Consider the following 23,428-nt stretch of genomic DNA (forward strand, 5'->3'; position numbering starts at 1 on the left):
ACAGGTATGTCATAATATTGTTTTAAATTTATTTTTTGCTGCTTCGATAAAAGTTTAGCTTGTTTCTCTGGTGTTTCTATAACAGTAAATATTAATGTAATTAAAAATCATGAAATTTTTTATTCATTTATTAAAGAAAGGTGTTTATAAATTTTTTTTAACGATATTTTAGGATTATGATGACGACGACCTTTTGATGGCTATTAATCATTATTTAAATCCTCGCTCTGTTATTTTTAAGCAAAAACCTGAATTGACCGACATGCAGCCTACAGTCTATCTTGAAGGAGAAGAATATTTTCTATGCATTGAAGGTGTTGTGGTTGCCCAAAAAAATTATCTTGTTGATATTATACACGCCAAATTATGTTTTTTTTATGCGTTCAACCTGGAATATCCTTCAGGATCAAAATTATTTTGGGAAATGTTGACAGTTGCGATTTTAAAAAAAAGTCTTCCTTTATCAATAAAGGCAAATCAACTGTTAAAATCTTTATTGTAATTGTACGATACAAACATTTTTATAAACACAGCTTTTTTTTATGAGTAGAACGTAAACATGAATATAGTTTTATGTATTTTATAAATAATAATTTGTGTATGTATGTTATCAACACCAAAAATGAACACTAAAACGGTGTAAATTAACCCTTAAAATGTGTGCAGCATGAAATACCAAAACGGTGTAAATTACACTAAAACGGTGTGCATTATGAAATATACTTAAATGGTGTAAATTAACACTAAAACGGTGTGCAGCATGAAATACACCAAAACGGTGTAAATTAACACTAAAACGGTGTGCAGCATGAAATACACCAAAACGGTGTAAATTAACACTAAAACGGTGTGCAGCATGAATTACACCAAAACGGTGTAAATTAACACTAAAACGGTGTGCAGCATGAAATACACCAAAACGGTGCAAATTAACACCGTTTTGGTGTATTCCATGCTGCACACCGTTTTAGTGTAATTTAACACTTTTAAATTTAGAGTGTAATTAATACTAATAAAACTATTTTTCTGTTTTTTTTTTTTTTTTACTACTGTTTAATAAAGTTTAGCTCTTTCTATACAAATAAGTAACTGAAAGCTAATCTCCTCCAAAACAAATCAGCTTCAATTTAAACAAGCGGATCACAAATGAATTTGTTTTATTTATAGGCTTTCATATAAAAAAAAAATGAATTAAGAGTTATGTAGGTGGCTGAAGCATTCAGACAAAGATTCAGACCTAAATAAGCAGTTTAGTATTGGAAGCTTTAAAACTTGATACTGATTGAAGCAGCGTGAAATTTAGAGATGGTGTTTTGCCATGTTTAAGTAACACACGTCAGTTTAAATTTTGATGCTGGAAATGTTTTTACTGTTTTCGGGTAATTTAGGGATGCATTATCAAAAATTCATTTTCCTTGATTAGCTCCAATTTTTTTCTTGATTAGCTCCAATTTTTATGAAAGCCTAAAAAAATTAAAAAGACTGCAATCAAAGGTCATTAATACCATAATTGGTCAACAGCCACTTTTTTCTGATGAAAAAGTAGTGCACGACTACTGGTATATATGTCAGAATAAACGTATACCGAAGATGATAGAAACATTGGTGCCTCTTGTCACTATATATAATTACCACATACATAATAGGAGATACATACACAATAGCCAGGATTAACTACATAGTAGGAGTCAAGATCTGCTGAAAGCTTCTAACAGCCATTTAAAAATTCAATCAACGAAAAAAATGAAAAATTCAATCAACGAAATTGACTTAATATTGAAAAAGTCTTGCTAAAGGTTTTTCTAAATTTTGCATAAATAAAATGTTTTAATATAATGTTAATATTATTAATATTATTATTATTATTATTAATATTATTAATATTATTAATATTATTTTTATTATTATTATTATTAATATTATTATTATTATTATTATTATTATTATTATTATTATTATTATTATTATTATTATTATTATTATTATTATTATTATTATTATTATTATTATTATTATTATTATTATTATTATTATCATTATTATTATTATTATTATTATTATTATTATTATTATTATTATTATTATTATTATTATTATTATTATTATTATTATTATTATTATTATTATTATTATTATTATTATTATTATTATCATTATTATTATTATTATTATTATTAATATTATTATTATTATTATTGTTAATATTATTATCATCATTATTATTATTATTATTAATATTATTATTAAACAACTTTTTAACATAATAAATGTTATGAACAATTCTCTTTTTTGTTCAACAAAAAAAAATCAAAAATGTCTTTTTTAAAAAAACTCAATTAAAAGATGGCACTGTCCTTGATAATTAATTTTGCAATTCTTTTTTCGGAAAAAACACATACTACATTTTAGTCACTGTGTATTAAGTTAACTAATAAATAAACTTAAATAAGTTCTCGACCAAGAGGTAATCCACTGTTATTCAGAGTGGTAGCCCTCTTATCAAATATAAAACATCAGATTGAGCAATTTTTCAATCATTGGTGATAATGATCACACCTTATTCAACCGACCAACTTGCAGCTCTAGCAGCCAACTGGCCAGGCCTAGGTCAAGGTAACCATTCCGCTGCTTCTCAAAAGCTTGATACAATGATATCAAAACTAATAGCCACAGTCAGCATACTTCACACCCGCGTATCTGCTCTTGAAAAAGAAAATGTTACTCTAAAAGCTACCCTTTCTCAACAGTCAAACTCAGCATCTCCGAGCTTAACCACAACTCTTAACTGGGCAAACGCAGTCAAACACGGTTCAGAAGCCAATAAAGCAATTATCACAGCAGTCAACGAAAATGCCAAAATTGTAGAAATGAAATCAAAAAGAGCTATAATTGCTGGTCTTCCAAAATCCTCTGACAATAATCAGAGGCTAATTTCAGTTCAAAGTATGCTCAAAAAACTTAACTATAATGTTGCTTTTAAAGTTGTTGGGCATTTCACAAAAAAGATTAACAATACCACCAGTTTAACTACAATAGCAGCTGAACCTAATGAATTGATCATCATTGAGTTTGACTCGAAAGAGCACCGCAATGATCTTTTATCTAATGCAAAGCAACTTGCCTCAATAGACGAATTAAAATCTGTCTACATTCGCCCAGACCGTACACCTCTCGAACAAGAAACATTCAACAACTTAAACAAAAAGCGCGCTACCGAAAATGCAGAATTATTGGCAAAAGATTTACTTGACAAACCCTTTCGATTTGTCATCCGCAGCGAAAAAATCAAGTGCATTGACACATCCAAAACAGTCAACATCAATGGAAGAGAGAGGAACCCATTCCTCAAATGGAAGTCAGCTGCTGAAGCCATTCAGTCGCTCTCAAAATCCCACTAATTCATTCCTTAATAAGGCCAACTCTTCCATTAAATTATCTAATCTTTCGTGCTTTTACACCAACGCAACCTCCCTCAATCCCATAAAACTCATCGAACTGTCCTTACTTGCAGAAAACAACTCTTTTGACATTATTTTTATCACCGAGACATGGTTCAATGACCAATCAACTCCCTCTCTTCCGAACTACAACCTCTATCGTTCAGACCGTTGCAACCAAATTGGAGGAGGTGTAGCTATATACACAAACAATAAAATCATCTCAAACCAAATAGAGGAATCCCTACTGCACAAAGATTTTATTCGTTACTATTCAGAACAATGGATCGAACTAAAGCTTATGAATGAAACTCTGCTCCTAGGCTGCATTTATAGACCTCCATCCTCCGGTATCGAGGCCTTCTCAGAGATTTCAAGTGCTATTTTCCATGCCAAAACTTTAGTAACAACCAAAAAATACAATGGTATCATCATTGCCGGTGATTTTAATTTTCCAGAGATTACTTGGACTTCCAATTCAGTCTTTTCCTCTAGTAAAATTGGTCTCAGCTCTTCATTTGTCTCTCTCTTTCAAGATTGTCATCTTTACCAAATCGTCACTGTCCCTACTTTCAAGCCTGCTAATCGCCCTATGACAAACACTCTTGATCTCATAATATGTGACTCTCCTGATCGTGCTAGTGAAATTAATATCGGCCCTCCACTCAGTCTGTCTGACCAATATCATTGTTCTATCACCTGGCATTACAAACTGGCTTCCAGTGTAAAATTATCACATTTCAACAGCTCTAAATTTGTATACAAGTTTGGTAACTACGAAAAAATCAACGAAGAGTTCAATAAGGTTGACTGGTCATCTATTTTTAAAGACTTAAACGTAGAACAATGTTACCAACTTTGGCTCAACAAATACAATGAATGTTGTCATCAATTCATCCCTCGTGTGCCGAACAAACCATCCCCCAAAAAACAACCATGGATGACAAAAGAACTATTATCTCTTATTCGACTTAAAAAATCGCTCTGGCCTCGTAACGTCAGTTCAAAATGGAAAATTACATCCCTGGTTGTGAAATATAGAGAAACTAGAAAGCTCGTTAAAAAAGTCGTTCTTCTCTGAAATCCTTCGAAAATGCCCTTGCCAATGATAAGCGTAACCCTAAAAGACTGTTTTCATACATAAATAGTAAACGCTCTGTAATAAATTAGATCTCATCTATGCGAATCACCAGTTCCAGTGAGATCATTAGTTCTGACAAAATTAAAATAGCCAATTCACTTAACAATCAATTTCAATCAGTTTTCAGCAAAGAGCCATCTAATGACAATCTTCCCCGTTTTGATCGTAGAACTAACGCAATCCTCAATAATATATCTTTCGATACTCTGGCCACAATTATGGAACTCTCAGCACTAGATATATCTAAATCACTTGGTGTAGACAATGTCAGTCCTCACGTTTTACGCTATTGTTCTACCTCAATGTCTTCTCCACTTACTCTCATCTTCCAAAAGTCATTAGACAATGGTGAAATTCCAAGCTCATGGTCCAAAGCAAATGTAACACCTTTATTTAAGAAGGGCTCTAGAATCGACCCATCAAACTACAGACCAATATCCCTCACCTCAATTCCTTGTAAAATAATGGAGAAACTAGTTAAGAAGGCAATTATGCAGCACCTAATATCAAACAAACTTTTATCAAATAGTCAACATGGATTTTTAGAAAAAAAAGCATGCGTTACAAATCTCCTTGAAACAATGGACTTCTTGACTGGAAATGTAGCCAGAAAGCTACCAGTTGACGTCATATTTCTGGATTTTGCTAAAGCTTTTGACAAAGTCCCACATCAACGAATGCTTTACAAATTAAAAATGTACGGAATTGAAGGCAATCTTCTCAATTGGATAAAAGCTTTCCTACTCAACAGGTTTCAAAGAGTCATCCTTGGTGACACTCAATCGAATTGGTTACCTGTGACAAGTGGAGTTCCACAAGGATCAGTCTTGGGTCCAATTTTATTTGTCATTTTCATCAATGATCTGCCGGATGTAATAAGCAAAGAAAACAGTTGTAAGATCTACGCTGATGACACTAAAATCCTAAGCATTGTCAACTCACTTGCTGCTCAACTTCAACTCCAATCAGATATTGACCAAATTGTTCATTGGACTAAATCTTGGCTCATGGAGTTAAACACAAAGAAATGCAAGGTTATGCACTTTGGTCAAAAAAAATTAATTCCTTTCAAGTACTCAATGGAGGAATTAGGCCCTTGTTCAATAACGACTCGAACTACATTGGAAGCAACCACCTCTGAGCGTGACTTGGGAATTCAAATTACCAATGATCTTAAAGTAGAAACCCAATCCATCATTGCCTCATGCAAAGCAAATCAAATGCTAGGCATCCTAAAACACACTTTCCAATCTCGTGATGCTTCTTTATGGAAACAACTCTATTGCACCTACATTCGTCCTTTACTTGAGTTTGCGATTCCGGCCTGGAACCCCCATTTGGTGAAAGATGAACAAACTATTGAGTTAATACAGCGTAGAACAACAAAAGTACCAGACAAACTGAAAAAGTTAGACTACATGTCCAGATATTTACATCTTGGCCTATCTTCTCTAGTTGAACGTCGTAAAAGAGGTGACCTCATTCAAAAATATAAACTTACTAATAACATCGACATAGTCAACTGGCACTTTCCCCTCATCACAATTCCACCAAGAGCAAATCACAGAGAAATTCATCACCGTGAGAAGTACAGAAACAATTTAGCTCGTTTCCACTTTTTTAACAACCGCATTGCCAAGGCATGGAACATGTTACCAGATAAAGTAATTAGTTCTCCAACTGTCAACAGTTTTAAAGCGAACCTCGATAAGCTTTAATGTTACTACAGCTCGCAGCTTTCCTTAGAAAAAGTTGCAATATGAGCTTCACAAAAACTAACTGTAATCTGACAATCTATAATTTGTATTTTGTCAATTATTATTATTTTTTGTTGTAACAAATATATATTACTATTACTATTACTTTTTGTGAATAAAACATTCGCTGCGGTCACTCGATAGTTCTTTGTTGTTTGTTTTTTCTGGCAATGCCTTTTTTATCAAGAGGTTTTACAATACCTTGCCATCATCTTTTTTACCTTCTCAAGTCTATTTTTTCATCTTCATCAGTTGTGTTAATATAATTATTTTTGTTTCTGTTAAACTGTATTTACATATTGTTAGTCCGTCAGCAATGCACTATCCCGGTTTTATTACACTGCCAAAATGAATCTTTCAAAGAAATCAGCTAAAAGAAGAAGCATGCAGAAAACTCAGAAATTTTGATAAATAAAAAGAAATGCTGAAAATATCGAAAGTATTGACCTAGAACCATTGGACAATTAGAGCGAGTATCACTGATAACCTTAGCGATCTGGCTTAGTAATTTTTATGCAACAAACCTGTTGATGCTGGTAATCACGATCCTTGTGATTACTGTATCAAATGGTAGAATAATCAGAATGATAAAAAATCTGATGAAAATTTGCTTCCTTACATCATTTGAGCTAATAGGATGCACGAAACGTGTGCTGAATCTGATGGCATCATTTAAGACAATAGGTTTGTAAGCATAGCATTCAGTTGGGCTTCAGTTCAGTTCATATATGATTTTACTGAATAAGAAAAATATGTATTTTTATAATTCTTGGATTTTTATATTTACTCAGAATTAATACATATGTATACGCAATTTAATTAAATTCGGACAATCAAATTTTTTTAGTATATTTGTGTAGCTATTTGTATGGCTACTTGTTGTGTTTGCTTTTAATATTACCTAGCCCAACTAATTTACGATAAATCTTAATATTTCATTTGCGATTGTTGGTGCTATTACATTTGTTGGGTCTTTCAAAATCTTTGGAGTTACTTTGTTCGGAGTTACTTAACTGTACTAAACCTCAGAGCAATTACAAAAATGTTCATTTATTGGATGATACCAAAAGTTAAAACTATCCCGGTGTTGTCAAGTGCTTCACTTTGCCGTGTTTTTCTTGGCAGTTTATGGAGGACATATATGTCTCGCTTTACCACATCATATTATTATTTAACTTCATTTGCCAGAGGGCACCTGTACTAGCAAGCACTTCATGATTCATTTTTCAAGTTCATCTGTGAGCATCGAGCAAACAGCCAGCAAGCATAACCGTACGGGACCCAAACGGGAACCATCTGGAAAGTCAAATGGGAACCATAAGGGATCAGGCCGCAGGTTCTACACGAAAAATCTTTCGGCTGCTTTTTTCTTTTCCCCATATTGACCCAAGATTTCTCCCAGATGTGTTTTAAATAGATTTATATTATGGATTTCTTTAAATATTTTATATATATATATATATATATATATATATATATATATATATATATATATATATACATATATATATATATATATAAGTTAACATGCTACAAATTTTTCCTTTACAAATTACATAAGTAATCACTACCAAAAATTAAAAGGTCATTTAACAAATTAAAAAACGAAACAAATAAACATAAAATTTCAATGTTTATTTATAATGATTGTTTATAGTTTCAATGTTTATTTATAATGATTGTTTATAATTTCAATGTTTATTTATAATGATTGTTTATAATTTCAATGTTTATTTATAATGGTTGTTTATAATTTCAATGTTTATTTGTAATGATTGTTTATAACACACATATTTTTTTAAAGTTTTTCAACAAACTCTAAAAAATGTTAACTGGAAATAATCAAATTAAAAAAAAAAATTTTAATTTTTTTATTCTGCCCATATGATCCCCGTGTAGATCCCGCGGTAAAATACCTTACGGTATCCGTTTGGTTAGGCACCGCCGATTCGGTTCGTAAAATCCGCACAAAGCCAATCCGGCTTTTTTTGCGGATTAAAACAGTCAGTTCGTAAAAATTTTTCGGATTAATAATTCGAAAACTAATTTACGAACTACTAGCGAATTTTTTTTTTGCGGATTCACTTCGCTGTTCGGATTATTAATTCGAAAAATTTTTACGAATCAATTTAACTTTAATTCGCTTAGCGAATTATAAGAATCGCGTTCCCTTCGCGTCACCATTAAATGGTATGGTCTAAAAAAATTACATTTTTATTGTGCGCATCCTATAAATAGTGGACTTCTTTTTTATTTTCAATCAGTCCTATTTGGAAATCTTAACCTACAACAATTCGTTCAACGGATCAAGTCTACTATTCTTCGCCTACATTTATTACGGTAAGCCATTATTATACTATTTTGATTTAAAAGTTAAGAATATTTCAAACTGAATTTTTGCGGTTTTTTTTTTTTTTGTGGATTGAATTCCTTTGCGAATTATTTCGTATTGCGGATTGCTTCAGTTAGTGGATTGGTCCGATAAAATTTTTATTGTTATATTTCTTCTACTTAAATCTTAAAAGAAATAAAAGTAGAAATAGAGATTAAAACTAGTTTGAAAAGTTGTTACGTTCATTTCAATAATTAAGGCATATAATTAGTTCTTTTATTGAAAACTTTATGCATGCCTCTAAAATATCATTTATTGCTAAGACGAATATTAAGGAAAATTTTTAAATAACTTAATAAATAATAAGTTCTTTTTCGGAAACTGTTTGTATGCATCAAAAACTATCCTGTTTTATTAAGGCAAATATTAAGGAAATATTGAGGCAAATATTTCAATAAAAAGTCCGTAAACCGAAAATGTGATTTGATCCGTGTTTTCAAAATTTTAATCCGAAAAGTAATCCTTATTAATAACCTGATCCATTTTTGTGGATTTTAAATTCAATAAATAATCCGAAATATTAGTCCGATCCGATATGGCAAACTTAATCCGATTCGTTTCTTTATTTTTTATTTCACTTTTTTTTTCTTTTCAAATGCCTAAGTTAACTAATATTTGGGAATTCTTCAACAATGTGGAGGAAAACAAGGCAAAATGCAAGGCTGTGGCAAAATAAAAGCACCACAAGTCCTTTAAGGAACCATTTGAAAAGAGTCCACTTGAATTTATATAAACAATTAGAAAGGGAAGACAAGCAAAAGTCAACAAAACCAGACATTTTTGATGAGCTTGCCTCTGAAGACTCAGATTTTGAACAAACACAAGAAAGAGGAAAAAAGAGGAGATGTCCACAGACACAAAAAGATACACCAGCATCACCACAGCCTGGACAAGTGGAACTTGTGGCACTTCCAACACACAGACACGGCAAGGCAGAAAACAGGCTACCAAACCTGAATGGGAAGTTACAGACATCAATCAAATAAGAACTGTTGTTGACATTACTAAATGGATGATTGAGGACACTCAATCATTTTCTATTGTAGAAACTGGCGCATTCACCCGGATGATGAAAACTGCAACCAACGGTCAATTCAGAGCCATTACAACAAAGAATATATCTACAAAATACATTCCTCTCCTTTTTAAATTCATCAAGGAACAAGTAAAAAACATTTTCAATTCAGAAAAGCCACATCTTGATGGAGTGGCATTTACATCCGACGTGTGGACCACTGATCACACCAATTTGTCTTTCATGAGCCTTACACTCCACTATATAGATTCAAAGTTCCAATTAAAGCGCTTCTTGGTGGAAATGTCCTACTTCCCCGAACAACATGCTAGCGACAATATTGCCAAGAAGCTCAATGAATCTATCAACAAACTTGAACTTGATTTTGGAGTCAAAACCTGGATAACAGTCGACGGTGCAGCTAATGTCCAAGCAGGTGTTAGGAAATCAATTGGGCTTCAAAGTGCAATTCGGTGTGTCAACCACCGTCTAAATCTAGTTGTCAGTGGTGCTGTCGATGATAAAAGATGTCCAAAATGGTCATTTCTCAACCACAAAATAACAAAATTAGTTGGTCACTTCAACCAGTCCTCTCAAAATGCTATGACTTTTGTTAATGCTGTCAAAGCCTTAAATAACTCCAGAACGAAGTTAGTACAGAGATGCCCCACAAGATGGAACTCTAACCTCCATCAAATGGAGTCTGTGGTGGATCTTCTTCCGGCGATGCATTCTTCAAAGAATCCGAACCCTACTGTTTCTGGAGGTTGTAAGTTGACAGATCTTTTACCAACAGATGATGAAACGGAATCTATTCAATCTGTCATCCGGCTTCTGAGAGGCCTCTCAGAATTCTCTGAGAAATGCAGCAGCGAAAAGAAAACCAGTTCCAGCAAATGTACCGGAATTCTGGAAACAAAACGAGTATATTTACCCAATAATGTCAAGCCAGAAAAAACCTCTGTACACCTGCTGCATTATCAACATCTGAAAGAGCTTTCTCAACATATGTACAGCTCTAGAAGAACCAAGGTTGAGATATTGGTATATATGAAAGAAAACACTATGCAACTCAGTAAAATTCAAGACATTGTGTGATCAGGAAATGAATTTTGAAAAATGATTAACTTTCAATGTGATTTTGACTTTTTTCATTTCTTAACAAGGAAATCATTTCGTTTCATTGTATATTTGAATATTGTAAATGAATAAAAATGAATCTTATTTCAAAAGCTTTTTTTATTCTGAATCCGTATAAATCCGTAAAAATAATATCGGTTCAGATTCCAATTCGAAAAAATATTTTCGAATTGCAATCCGATCCGAAAGTATCGATTCGAATTGCAATCCGAAAAAATAATCCGAAAAAATTTTAACGAATTTTTTTCCGATTCATTATTTTCGGATCAAATCAATCCGTAAGTAATTTCAACCGTTTAGCATAGATAATTCGGTGCACAATCCGCAAACCGATAAACAGTAACGAATCGGCGGTCTCTACTTAAAAATCACGTTTAAAAAAAAGTAATTTGAAAAGAAAGTCTTTTTTTATAACAAGTTGTTATTAGTAAGAAACTGCATTAACCACAATTTTTTTTTTTTTTAACTTTACTTTTAAAGCGCGTAAAGATACAATATGGACTTTGTACTTCAATGTTTGAAATAACAAAATTCAAAAAAATTTTTTATATTTTTTTCGATAATTGAAGGGGTGTGTATGTGGGGGTGGGTGGGAGTGGGGGGTGGTGTGCCACCTTAAAAAGTTTCTAACTTTAAAGTACTGCCTCGAACGTTAGACATAATGAATTCACTGAGTTGTTACTATCGCTTACAATACATTAGACAACTTTATGAATTCACTGGGTTGTTATTATCGCTTGTAATACATAAGATAATATTCGTAATTTTATTAAAATAAACAGCGTTTATATACAAATAAATAATCCAACAAACTAAACTCAAAACACTTTGAAGTTTATAAAGAAACCTTAGGATAATATTTAAATTTTTTTACATTACTTTGTAAGAATAAGTGTATTAGGCAACCAGGTCGAATTTTAAAATAACTGGAATTGATGCACTCAATTCCACAAAGTTTGCAGCGAACGACAGTATTGAGCTCTTGTAACTATTATCGTCGGATTTATTGGAAGAACTATGAGACATTTTCTGAACATTGTCATGAACTATTTGGCTAAACACATTAAGATGATCGTTTAAATTTTTTTCCATTATCAAACTTAAAATACTGTCTTACAAAAAACTATAAAAGACCATCCTCTAAAATGCATTTAATGAAAAAAAAAAAAATTCAAAAAACATTTTACTTCGAGATTCTATCCAATTACTCTCATAAATCCCACATGTTTGATTTTTTGGTGCGTTTTTAATTAGTCCAAATCGAAAATCGCTGGGAAGATGAACCCCTTTCAACGCATCCTCCCGAGAGCGTATCATCTAAATAAAAAAAATAAAATAAAACTTTGCACAAAAAAAAAAAAGCTTAAAGCACTGCACACATCATCAACAAAAAGAATTGGCTGAAAAATAAAAAACTTTATAGGTTTAACACTCTTAACCCACTACACGTGGATTTAAACTCAAAGATTTGAGTTGGACTTTAAATGCCGCAATAAAAACCACTCAAATATTTAATATCAAATTTTAACTATCAAATAAACTAGCGTAAATTAACGTAAAACCTGGAAAAGGTGTTTAAGTTAAAATAAAATTATGTTCAAGTCTGTAGCAACAAAAATCATATCTATAAAGATGGCTTTATAAAGATTTACTGGATGACAGGAACAATGGTTTCTTGTCTATTAATGTAGAATTATATTATTTCGATGGTTTCTTGTTTATTAATGTAGAATTATATTACCAACTTAGCAACTTTTTTTTTAAAAAAGGTTATTAAAACTTTTATTTACTTATTTCGTAAAAACTATTGCACACTTAGATAATTGGTATAAATTATATAATTGCCTAGATCATTGGTATGAATTAGAAGTGTATAAGAACTTTTGTAAATTTATGATGATGATGATTTAGAAAAAAAAAAACGTGTCCGGGGGAGGAAATGGTTTTTTTCTTTTTGTTTAGGAGATTCTTCGAACCTCCTTCACCCCAAAAAAGTCCCTCTACAGTGGGAGTCGCTAGGAATAGCTCGAACAAATTCGCATGCTCCTAACTCTAAAGACCACAATTCATCGAGCGCTAAAATCACTTAAAAACCTTTTAAATTTTGAAGTATTTCAAAGTTTTTTTCTTCAATTGGATAAATGGAGGAGTTTGACCTCCTAAACTCATTACCGCTAAAATACGTCACTACAGTTAAAATACGTCATCGTGTAGAGTCTTTATAGAAAAAAACAAGCAAAAAAAGCATGCACAACTTGTAATTTAATTTTGAAAATTAATCACTGCGCATGCTCACATGATTAATTTTCCCATCCCTTCCTCTTTCCCGTTGCTAAAACGGACGAGTGGAAACTCACTTTAAGAGCCATTACGAAAAAAAAAAAACTGAATGGAAACTTTGATCAGAATTAAAGTTTGATAAAAAAAAAACAACTGAAATTTGAATCTAAAACTGAATTTATGTTGTTTGGGTTTAAGATTTGACGAAAAACAAATGATTATATGGAAATAAAAAATAGTTTTCAAATCAAACAAACTTGATACAATTTATTGTATGTTAAAACTAAGAATTTATGTTAAGGATATTGAATGATTAATGAACATTTAACGCCAGCTGAAGTAATATACAAACCTGTTTTAGAAAATGCTTTTTCGTGTGACCATAGCCATTGAATATATAATCAGCAAACAGAAGTCGAGCATCCTGATACATCTGTAAATTAAATATTATATTTACAAACACATTTCAAACAAATTTACAAACAGAAGAAGTTAAAAGCAACTAAAAATGAACAGAATGGATTACCAAAAACATCCCTATGGACACATTGTGACGTTTTACAAGAAGAGGAGCTTCTTCATTTGAGTAGGTCTCCTGAATTGGGTAGCGCAATAAGCGATAAGGATCGTTACAAGACTGAAAAAAAAAAAAAAAAAAAATTGCAATCAAAAATAATGAATTTATGTTTGTAAGCAAGAATCTTTAACTATATCGAATATTTAGTATTATGTGAAAGATGACATACATTTTGGATTTTGTTATTTTAATGAAGATTGGTGATGTAAAAGATGATATAACAGAGAACAAAAAACAAACTTTAGTTTTAAAACAAAATAACTATTTCTTTCTCTCTATTACTTAACTTTTATAACATTAAAATTTTTATGCTTAAGTTTGTTAACTAAAATAATAACTTTTGTTTGTAGCAAGTTTTAAACTTCCTAAAATTCTATAAAAAAAAAAATGCTGGTTGAGTAAATGTATGCTGAGACATCCTACTTGAACACAAGGAAATGCTCTATTTTGATTGAGCTGCTGATAGAGTTTTTCCATATAGACATCTGCAGAGTTGCTTTTCTTTCTAAAATAAAGCAGACTATTCTGGTGCTAAACACAAACGAATACAAACTATTTTTTCTACAACTTTTGACATGTTAAATTTTTTTATACAAACTGTGGTAAACTTTTAATTTTAAAGCTGCAATGTGCAAGTCAAACTACAAATTCTCATTTTTCAAATATAAAAAGTAGTAAAGATGCAATAGATAAGTGGGTGAGGGAATAGCTGATAGTCATTAACAAGAAGAAAATTACCCTAAGTGAACCAAACTTATCACAAGAAGTTGGGTTTTTGGTAGCTCACCCAAAAATAAATCAAACTCCACATCACTTATGTGAGGCACATTTCTCTTATCACATCTTGAAAATTAAAAAAAAGAAGTTTTTTAAAAAACAAAAAATAAATATATAAATCCAATGAAAACCTTTTTTTTTGTAAAATATTAACACAGTAACACTGACCTACAATATGCCTGTTTGGCACCCATTAATTCAGCTCTTAATGCACTTTAGTTTGTCAAGTAATTGAACAATATACAATAAAGATGTCGTAACAATTGATGTAATTATCCTAATATCTCAACATAAGTTCAATTTCTTTAAAAACCTGATCAATGTTGGTAATCATAGATATTACAACTGCTATTGATCTTACAAAATTTTAGAATTACTATTTATGTTGCTATTTGCTATTTATGCCATTTATACTATGCCCAGAAATAATTTATGAAACAAATTGATATTTTATGATATTGTGCTTTATCAATTGATTTACAAAGTTTATTTCAACTAAATGTTTATTTTATGCTTTAATATTAATCAAGAAATAAGTAAAAAAAGAATTAATTAGTAAGTTTCATCTTGAAGAATTCAAAAAGAAAGAATATCTTAAATGATTATATATTAATCCATAAAAAAGTTACGGAAAGACATTGAAGATAACTAATTTGCAAAAAACAATTAAGTTGAACAAATATAGCAAAGATTATTGGAAAAATTTTAAAAATAAGCAAATATGTTGTTAAAAAAGAGTGTTTGCTAAAAAATTTTAGCAAACACTTTTTTTTGTTGGCCAAAAAAAATAATTTTTTTAAAAGATATTTTTTTTGGCTAACAAAAGTCAGCATTTAATTTAGAAAAAAATTGATAAAATAATGCTCCTCTCTTTGGAAACAAAATTAATTTAGACATTCACTTAAAATTTCCAGTTCACTCACTTAAAATCTCTAGTTCACTCACTTAAAACTTTGGTCTAAAAAGTAAAAATACAAGAAAAGATACACAGGACACCCTTGCTTTGGTAAAAACTGTTTAATTGGTTGAGGAAAACCACATTTGAATGGATGTTTAGAGGACACATTATTACTATAATGTATAAAACAATACTTTGTTTACAATAAAACAATTTAAGTTCTTAATTCTTTTATATCTTGTAAAAACAATCACAAACTTAAGACAAAAGCACTCAGAAAACTATGCAAAAAAATGGTAGCAATAGCAGTAGTAATAAATCTCATCATTTAATACCTGAAAAAAAAACTCAAAAAAATTCTAAGAATTACTTAATGGAGTTGTCACAGGCTGGATGCTTGGAAATATTTCCCATGAAATATTTAGGATAGTCTTTTTCTGCTGATGTTCTATTCAACATAAGTAAACTGGAATAAAAATTTAGAAAAAATATCATTGAAAAAATTTTAAACATACTTTAAATATATCACTCTTTGTTTTTAAATATAGCAAATATACAAACATTTTTTTATGTTGAGATAAAGTCATGGGAGCAGACCGTGTCCTCTGATGACACGACTTATCGCAAGAAGTCTTAGATACTAGTTCCACTAAGGAAGATTGATTATTTGCAATGCCGTTTACTTTCACAGAGGTTAAAAAAGAGTTCATACCGGTAGCAGCACGGTAATAATTAATCCATTCAGAAATTGTTGATCTATAAATGGTAAATAAAATATTATCCTAAATTCTTTAAATATCAAACGCATTGCATGCAGCACATGTTTGTAAACACTAAATTAAAAAGCTTGATCCCATAAAAATGACATAGTGAAAGCCGCAATGAGATTCTATTTCAATTGTACAAATTTAATATTTACACATTTAAGTTAAATTAAAACTCACTTGAACTTCTTTTTTATTAGTTTTAGGTGCAATGAATAATTTCCTGTAGCATCCTTTGAAACTAGAAGATGGCTATTATCCTCAATTGTAGGATTCTTTGAATTTAGAGGATAGCTACCCTCCTTATCTGTAGCCATATTTTCCTGAAACTTTTTAACACTTATCACAAATTTCAATAGAATTCAATTAATAGTTTTGATACAAAATCTACCAAAAGAATTCAATTTGTAATTTCAATACAAAATCTACTAATAGAAACTAATTGGTTGATTTTGAGAATGGTATTTATTACTACAATTTTATTGTACACTACAAGTAGATACAAGATAAAAACAAAAACATAATTTACATGTGGAGTAACTTTGTGTTCTTTAACACTTCCAGACCTTTTCTGGCAAGGAAGAGACTTTGATAGCTAAAATTTATTCAAAATTTTTATTCAATGTTTTTTTTAACAAATTTAACCTCTTTAATAAACTTTAAATACATTTTAAACAGTTGAGATAGAAAAAAGAGATTAAAAAAAAACATACCTGAACAACAATTGATGAAGAATGCTGTTTGTTTACTGTGGAGCCCTATACAGAATCACAGATATTTTACACAGAGAACAAGCCCCCCCCCCCCCCCCCTCCATCATCAGCATTGAGGAGTTTTTAAAAAAGAAAAAGATAAAAAACTAAAAGAACAAGTATTTTAAAAGAGTTTAGAGAAAAAGTATAGGAAAATTTTTGTAAAATAAAACTGAGTGGAAAAAAAATAAGCCTCACCAATTCCTTGATATTAGAACCAATTCTGACCTTTGTAGTTTTACCATTAATAGAGAGGCAAAATATCATTGAGTGTTTTTGAGAGCACTTAAAATTTATTCTGCTATTCAGCTAAAAAACAGTTCATTAATATTTTTTAATAACTTTTAACAATCTAAGAAGTAAAATTACAATAAGAAAAGAAATACAGAAATAAAATAATTCTACATTAATTGACAAGAAAAAAAAAACATAAAAAAAAAAAAAAAAAAAAAAAACAGAAATAGGAAGTTCATTCTGTACCTGCAAAGACAGAGGGGGCTGAAGCTTTAGATTATTCCAACTCCACTCTTTGATAACATTCCCAGTCTTAAAAAGTAAAAAAAAAATTAAGTTTAAAAATAATTAAAAGCTGAAACATTTTAAAACAAAAAACAACAAATTTAAATTACAACATATGTAGTAATTATTTTTATAGACTATTGATTCAAAATTTAAATAAGTGTTAAGCAGACATTAAAATTTAAGCAGGATGCGTAAAAGCAGTTTCAAAATTAAAATTACAATAGTATTTATTTCATAACATGTTAAATTTTAAACACTAATTTAAATTACATTTTTAACATAAAATTGTTTATCACACCTGCTGGCACTAACTTCTAAAAAAAGTTTTACAGGAAAACAAAAGAAGGATATATCAAGTAAATTCAACATTTATCTTAACAAGGAAACCATCCACAAAGAAGTTGGTCTGATCATTTAGGATTGGTTTCACCTGGCTATCACAGTTGGATTAGAAAATTTTCCCCATATAATACGCTGAATAAAAACCAACTTGAAATTAAGCCAACCTTTCTTATTACAGTAAATTCTTAGAAAAAAATCCAAAGCTATCTAATGTTAAAGATGGATGAAAATCACATTATTCGCAAAACAATTTTGCTTCTTGTTATTGTAAGTTGCTTCTGTAATTTAAAAATTTTTTTTTTGCTTCTTGTAATTGTAAGACACATGCAGGATATAAAAAAAGTCTATTACAAGTAATGCGTATCAAAATCCATCAAACACACAAGTAATGTATAAAAACACCGCATATAATTACACAAGCAATATGCACAAATACTATTTATATATATATATAGATACAAAATCCATAATATAAATATCCATTATACAATCATGCATTAATTTAAATAGCATACAGAAACGTTTTATCATTTAATCTGAAAATGTAAGACACACAAATGTTTGAAATAACATTCATTAAAGCTGAGTATTCTTCTTTAGGCAAACTTGTGGTGCAATGCTAATGGTAAAAATATTTATTTGTAAAAATAGAGATGATTAAACTGAATGTAATAAAAAATGAAAACTGAAAATAATTTTATTTCATAGCACAATGTGGTATGACAAAAATTAGCAAGAGGATATTAGGAGGTGTCGATGCAGCAAAAAATGAGTTTCCTTGGCAATCAATTCTGAGATGGTCTACTGGCATACTAAAAGATGAACTTATATGTGGTGGATCATTAATTGATGAAAAATTTGTCTTAACAGCAGCTCATTGTTTCACTCATAGCTTTACAAAAAAATACTACTATATAGTATTAGGCATGGTTTTCACTTTCTCTTTTGTTAACAAATATATTTAAGTAAAAAAAAATTATAAAATATAATTTCCCAGTATTGGAATCTTACAAAAAATATTTCTTTTTTGCCTAAAAAATCTTTTTCATATTTAGGAGAGCACCACCAAAATTACACAGAGAATGTGCAAAAACGTTTCATAAAAAATATAACTATTCACCCACGCTTCAATGAAGTTACATATGACAATGATATAGCATTAGTTGAACTATCTTCACCTGCTATACTAAATGAATATGTAAATGTTATTTGCTTGCCTTCTTTCACTGATTTTGAGCGACCAAACACTCTATGTACTGTTACTGGATTGGGCAAAACAAAAAACAAAAATGAAGCAAAAATTTTGCAGAAAGTTATTGTCCCTATCGTAAACTTCGAAACTTGTAACAGTCTAAAATCTTATAACAAGCAACTAACAGGAAACATGTTTTGTGCAGGTTATAGCAATGGTACCTTAGATGCATGTCAGGGTGATTCAGGAGGACCACTACAATGCAAACCAAGGACAGGTGATTCATGGTTGTTGAATGGAATTATAAGCTGGGGGCATGGTTGTGGGACCCCTTACAAGTATGGTGTATATGTTACTGTGAGACATTACTTACCATGGATAAAAAATATTGTCACAAAATTACTATAACTCATTTTAACTACTGTTGACGATCAAATAAAATGCAGTAGTAGAAGTATGAAAATCTTTTAATGTAATACAAAAACAAATATAAAACCAAGTAGAATCAAAGTAATGTTATTTACAGTTTAAGGGTTTACTTTCTTATCTGAGAATCGAAATGTATTTTATTATTTGTGTAAGTCTCATATATATATATATATATATATATATATATATATATATATATATATATATATATATATATATATATATGAGACTTACACAAATATATTTGAGATGTATTCCTGACACTTGAAGTCAAATATAGAAATAATGGCTTAAAAGGTGTCATTATATAACAGAAAACTATTTGCAGAAAAACTGCTTGGCATAAATACCTCCTCTTGACATAAACCATATAGTTCAGAAGAAAGAAACCTGTAAATAAAAAAAAACAAAAGATTGCAGCATTGCAGCTACCAATTGATAAATTTAAACATTTATTAAAAATGAAAAATAAATTAGCAATCATAATGTTGATAAATAAATAACTAATGTTAATAGTAAACTATTATATATTTTATGATTTGTCATATTGTATTAGGGAAATTAAAATACTTACTGAACATGCCCACTTTTATAAAAACAAGCACCACATCCTGCTGGTGTAAAACAGGCCAGCAATCTCCCATGAAAATCAGAAAATGCTAATGCAAAACTTCCTTCTAAAGTTGTATTTGGTAATGTGATGATCGCAGGTTGACCAGAAGGATAGCTGGAATTCATATGATTAAGGATTTTCAAACCATTTAAGGACCAAGAACTGAGAAAATCTTTTGTAAAATTTTCTAAGAAATCACTCACTTCACACAAATTGAGAACTCAACTTAAAAATTAGAAGGTAAAAACTATTTTTTAAAAACTATTATAACTTTTATCTAAAAAGATACAAAAGTATTAAAGAACCACTGTAATCAGCAACTGAAAATACTTTTTTATCCAACAAATTATCTGAAAGGGTTGTTTGAAACTTTCTGCCAGATTTTTCACTGTAATAACATGTTGACATGGATTGCCTTCTTCTAGTTTGTTTGGCTGCAACCTCTTGACCCTCCCTGGAGTCAAAAAAAAGGATGAAAGTTTTCTTAGCATTTTTCAAAAAAAATGCAAAGAAATTATAGAAAATTGGTTTATAGAATTTCCTACTAAAAGACAGCTTAAAAAACCTAGAAAAAAGCTATTCTTTAAGTACTGGAGCTTTATTGCTTGCAGTAATCTTGCATGTGCCCAAGCTATCAAAGTCTGTTGCTCCAAGCCAAAAATATTTGATTCCTGAACTACCCAGCCTGTTTAAAAAGAGATAAAAAGAATTATCTTCAAAGATCTAAAATACATAAAAGCTATCAATGGACTGATTGGACTTTGCATATTTTTAAATTTGCCATATTTTCCTATTATATATGGTAAATTTAAAAATATGCAAAATTCTATACCACATATAAGTACTTTTGTGTAATAATGTGATAAAATCTGGTGTAATACATGACAATAAAATAATTAATTACTAAGCAATCAAATTTATATCTTTCAAATAAATGAATTTTTATAAACTAAAACCACAAGGAAGAAAAACAGAGAAAGAAAAAAGTTTGAAGATACATTTAATAACTTCACCTAAACCTTTGAAGTATAAACATTTATAACTTGCAGTTTAACTAAACAAAAGAACTCAACTAAACTAAACATAGCTACAAAACGTAGTTCACAGAACGAGCAAAATCAACACTAGTTAAACCTTTGAAGTATCATTATTTATAACTAGCAAGTTAACTAAACAAAAGAATTCAACTAAACCAAACATATTTAGTTACAAACATAGCTCAAAGAATGAGCAAAATCAACACCAGTTAAAGAAGAGTTCTTTAAATTTAAGCTCTTACTGCAGGGCTAGATCATTGCTCTTCTTAATTCTGGATTAAAACTATTACATAATTACATAATTATATAATTACATAATTATATAATTACATAATTATATAATTACATAATTTAGTTTAGCTATTACATAATTTAGTTTAGCAGATTAACAATAAACCCCTAAGTAATCTATAAACCACAATGTTACTGTCCCAATAAATGCTAATTTAAAAATTTCTAAGTACTTTTACCTTTTTCATGACAAGTCCTTGATGATATGGAGAAGCTAATCAAATGCTGTGTAATGGGAGGAGCAATTACTAAACTTACAAAAACAAGATTTTAAAACAATAAAATCAAAATGTGAAACGTGTATTTACTCTAAACCTTACAGACCTTCTTCACTTTGACTTTGAATCTTTTCAAATCTTGTCTCTATTTTTTTAACATTAATTTTTTGTGAGGAGTTTTTACTGTTGATCTTCTGTGATGATTTCATAATCACTGAGCCTACAATATTTTAAAGGAATTAATGTTGACAATAAATACATACAACTATAAAAGCCTAAGGATCAAAAGTACTTTTTAACATCCAGCAAGGATTATTTTCTTCATTACTTAAGACTAAAGGTTTAAATAAGACAGCTAAAATTACTTTTTAAAAATTTGATATAATTAATTAAATTCATAGAAATTTTTGAAAAAGGCAGAAAGTTTGCTGGTTTTCTACTTGAAAATACATTTCCAAAAATAAATTATTATAAGCAAAATTAACTTTTAAAAAAATCACTATGTAGAGGAAAAATAGATCCACTTAAGGTATGCAAACAAAATTATGAAAACCTTTTTCGTGGTTAAGCTGCTTGTTTAATCCACCATAATTATCAAGACCTTTCTTTATCAGTTGGATTGGGTTTTTAAGTTCTCTTTTATTTGACATAATTGATGCCCTATCTAAATTACTTGTCATACCACTGTCACATCTTGATTCTACATGCGTGTAGGAAGAATTATTTAACACTGAACTATCGATGTTGTTTTTTCTCTCTAAGTCAGATTTTAATTCTACACCACTTGTTATTGTATATAATGATGTACCAGCTGACAGTTTTTCATTTTTAGTTTTTTGACTAAGTATTAGTTTTGTTTGACTCATTGCACTATGAGGAACAGAAAAAATACCAGAGTCTGTTCCTTTATGAAAACTTTTTTCTAATTTTAGGTCTTTCCAATCTCTGGCCTTATAAGTTATACTTTTAACAAATACTGAATATTGGAAATTCAATAACTCTAATATGTATTCTGACAAGTAAATGATTCTGTCTTTGGTGCTTTCTCTATCTTGAAGGAAAGGGTCACCTTTCTTTGGCAAGAAAACCACCTTCCTGATGTTTGCAATTGAAAAGTATGTTGCAATATCATCCAAAAGTTCTAAGGAATACAGCTTTGCTTCCTCAAAAAGAAGTACACTATTTGATGAGTTTTTCCAGGTATCATATATACCAGGTGATGGCAAAGGTGTGTTATTAACTGAATTTGCTTTTGAGCTTTTTTCTAATGAATCAATATAATTATGTTGAACAGTTTTTACATCTTGTTTACGAAGACGCCTTTTAAATCCAGATTTTCGTCCGTTGTCAAAAAAATACAAGTTGAAATCAGTATGTTGACTGGACATGTTGCCAGCAAATTGAAAGTGTTTTCATCTCTGCTAGTTTTATTTAGCTAATAATATGAGATTAAAATATTACATTTTACAAATTAAAATGATTTTTAAATGAAATAATTTTGTACTGAACTGACAATCTACATGCCCCACTGAACTGTTTGTGTAGCAAGTGTTTTTAAAGTTGTTTTTTAATCAATTTTTAAAAATCTATTAAAACGAATTTTGATTTAATTAAAATAAACTATCGTTTAATTTTGAAATAAACAGATTCAAATTATAATTATGCAATAACATCATATTTAATAATTTAAGCACTTAATTTCAAATTTCAACCGTTCGAAATTTAAACACAAAACAGAAATCTATACCGGTTTAAATCAAAAATTTGAATTTTTTTAACCGGTGCTGAGTCACAAAATTTCATTAAACAGTATGAAATATTAAAAAAAAACGATAAAGAGAATTTGTAATTAAG

General features: G+C 29.9%; 4 protein-coding genes across 15 annotated transcripts in view; 3 read left to right on the plus strand and 1 right to left on the minus strand.

The window, feature by feature from the left end:
• The first annotated feature begins 33 nt into the window (after positions 1-33).
• Positions 34-802, plus strand: LOC149885428 (uncharacterized). Its single transcript, XM_090096439.1, has 2 exons — positions 34-96; positions 173-802. Exon 2 carries the CDS (start codon positions 197-199, stop codon positions 500-502), a length of 306 nt encoding a protein of 101 aa, XP_089952565.1. The 5' UTR covers positions 34-96; positions 173-196; the 3' UTR covers positions 503-802.
• Positions 803-2,382: 1,580 nt separating this feature from the next.
• The window catches only part of LOC145194994 (alpha-aminoadipic semialdehyde synthase, mitochondrial-like), a 44,126-nt gene continuing 23,080 nt past the window's right edge, over positions 2,383-23,428 (plus strand). The window contains exon 1 of one of the 2 annotated variants that reach the window (XM_090094471.1): positions 2,383-2,423. The gene's annotated coding sequence lies outside the window, so the exon portion shown is untranslated. The remainder of the gene's footprint in view (positions 2,424-23,428) is intronic. The other variant, XM_090094472.1, reaches the window with a different exon arrangement.
• Positions 11,590-23,104, minus strand: LOC145180377 (uncharacterized protein C3orf20 homolog). Of its 11 annotated transcripts, none has more exons than XM_090095255.1 (22): positions 22,128-23,104; positions 21,681-21,794; positions 21,536-21,604; positions 20,620-20,713; positions 20,318-20,482; positions 19,990-20,142; positions 19,766-19,805; positions 17,411-17,476; positions 17,129-17,239; positions 16,892-16,936; positions 16,708-16,773; positions 16,359-16,501; positions 15,976-16,170; positions 15,785-15,880; positions 15,504-15,587; positions 14,685-14,729; positions 14,478-14,582; positions 14,163-14,244; positions 13,689-13,799; positions 13,515-13,595; positions 12,070-12,199; positions 11,590-11,936 (listed from the first exon to the last, which is right to left on the minus strand). In XM_090095255.1, the coding sequence occupies exons 1-22, from the start codon at positions 22,960-22,962 to the stop codon at positions 11,929-11,931; spliced, it is 2,838 nt and encodes a 945-aa protein (XP_089951381.1). In that variant the 5' UTR covers positions 22,963-23,104; the 3' UTR covers positions 11,590-11,928. The 11 variants fall into 11 exon arrangements, 5 of the variants coding, with proteins under 5 accessions (XP_089951381.1, XP_089951382.1, XP_089951380.1 ...); XM_090095256.1 differs by having other exon boundaries at positions 15,785-15,862; positions 16,359-16,507; XM_090095254.1 differs by having other exon boundaries at positions 16,359-16,507.
• LOC149885429 (serine protease 30-like) lies at positions 17,871-19,540 on the plus strand. The gene is made up of 4 exons (XM_090095260.1): positions 17,871-18,061; positions 18,395-18,419; positions 18,503-18,711; positions 18,792-19,540. The coding sequence occupies exons 1-4, from the start codon at positions 18,005-18,007 to the stop codon at positions 19,392-19,394; spliced, it is 894 nt and encodes a 297-aa protein (XP_089951386.1). The 5' UTR covers positions 17,871-18,004; the 3' UTR covers positions 19,395-19,540.

The sequence above is a fragment of the Hydra viridissima genome, unplaced genomic scaffold, assembly GCF_058129835.1.
Source record: "Hydra viridissima isolate aposymbiotic clone 2 unplaced genomic scaffold, HvirCarnegie_v1 scaffold_8, whole genome shotgun sequence".
Taxonomy (NCBI): Eukaryota; Metazoa; Cnidaria; class Hydrozoa; order Anthoathecata; family Hydridae; genus Hydra; species Hydra viridissima.

What these genes read in the sequence shown, in the direction of transcription:
- LOC149885428 (XM_090096439.1), top strand. Translation starts at nt 197, where the DNA reads ATGGCTATTAATCATTATTTAAATCCTCGCTCTGTTATTTTTAAGCAA.
- LOC145180377 (XM_090095254.1), bottom strand. Translation starts at nt 22,962, where the DNA reads ATGTCCAGTCAACATACTGATTTCAACTTGTATTTTTTTGACAACGGA. An exon ending in AAGGACTTGTCATGAAAAAG is followed by an intron (nt 20,714 to 21,535) that starts GTAAAAGTACTT and finishes CTTTTTAAACAG; the next exon opens with GCTGGGTAGTTCAGGAATCA. An exon ending in GTTCTAATATCAAGGAATTG is followed by an intron (nt 16,937 to 17,128) that starts GTGAGGCTTATT and finishes GATTCTGTATAG; the next exon opens with GGCTCCACAGTAAACAAACA.
- LOC149885429 (XM_090095260.1), top strand. Translation starts at nt 18,005, where the DNA reads ATGTTAAAGATGGATGAAAATCACATTATTCGCAAAACAATTTTGCTT. An exon ending in CAATTTTGCTTCTTGTTATT is followed by an intron (nt 18,062 to 18,394) that starts GTAAGTTGCTTC and finishes ATTCTTCTTTAG; the next exon opens with GCAAACTTGTGGTGCAATGC. An exon ending in CAAAAAAATACTACTATATA is followed by an intron (nt 18,712 to 18,791) that starts GTATTAGGCATG and finishes ATAATTTCCCAG; the next exon opens with TATTGGAATCTTACAAAAAA.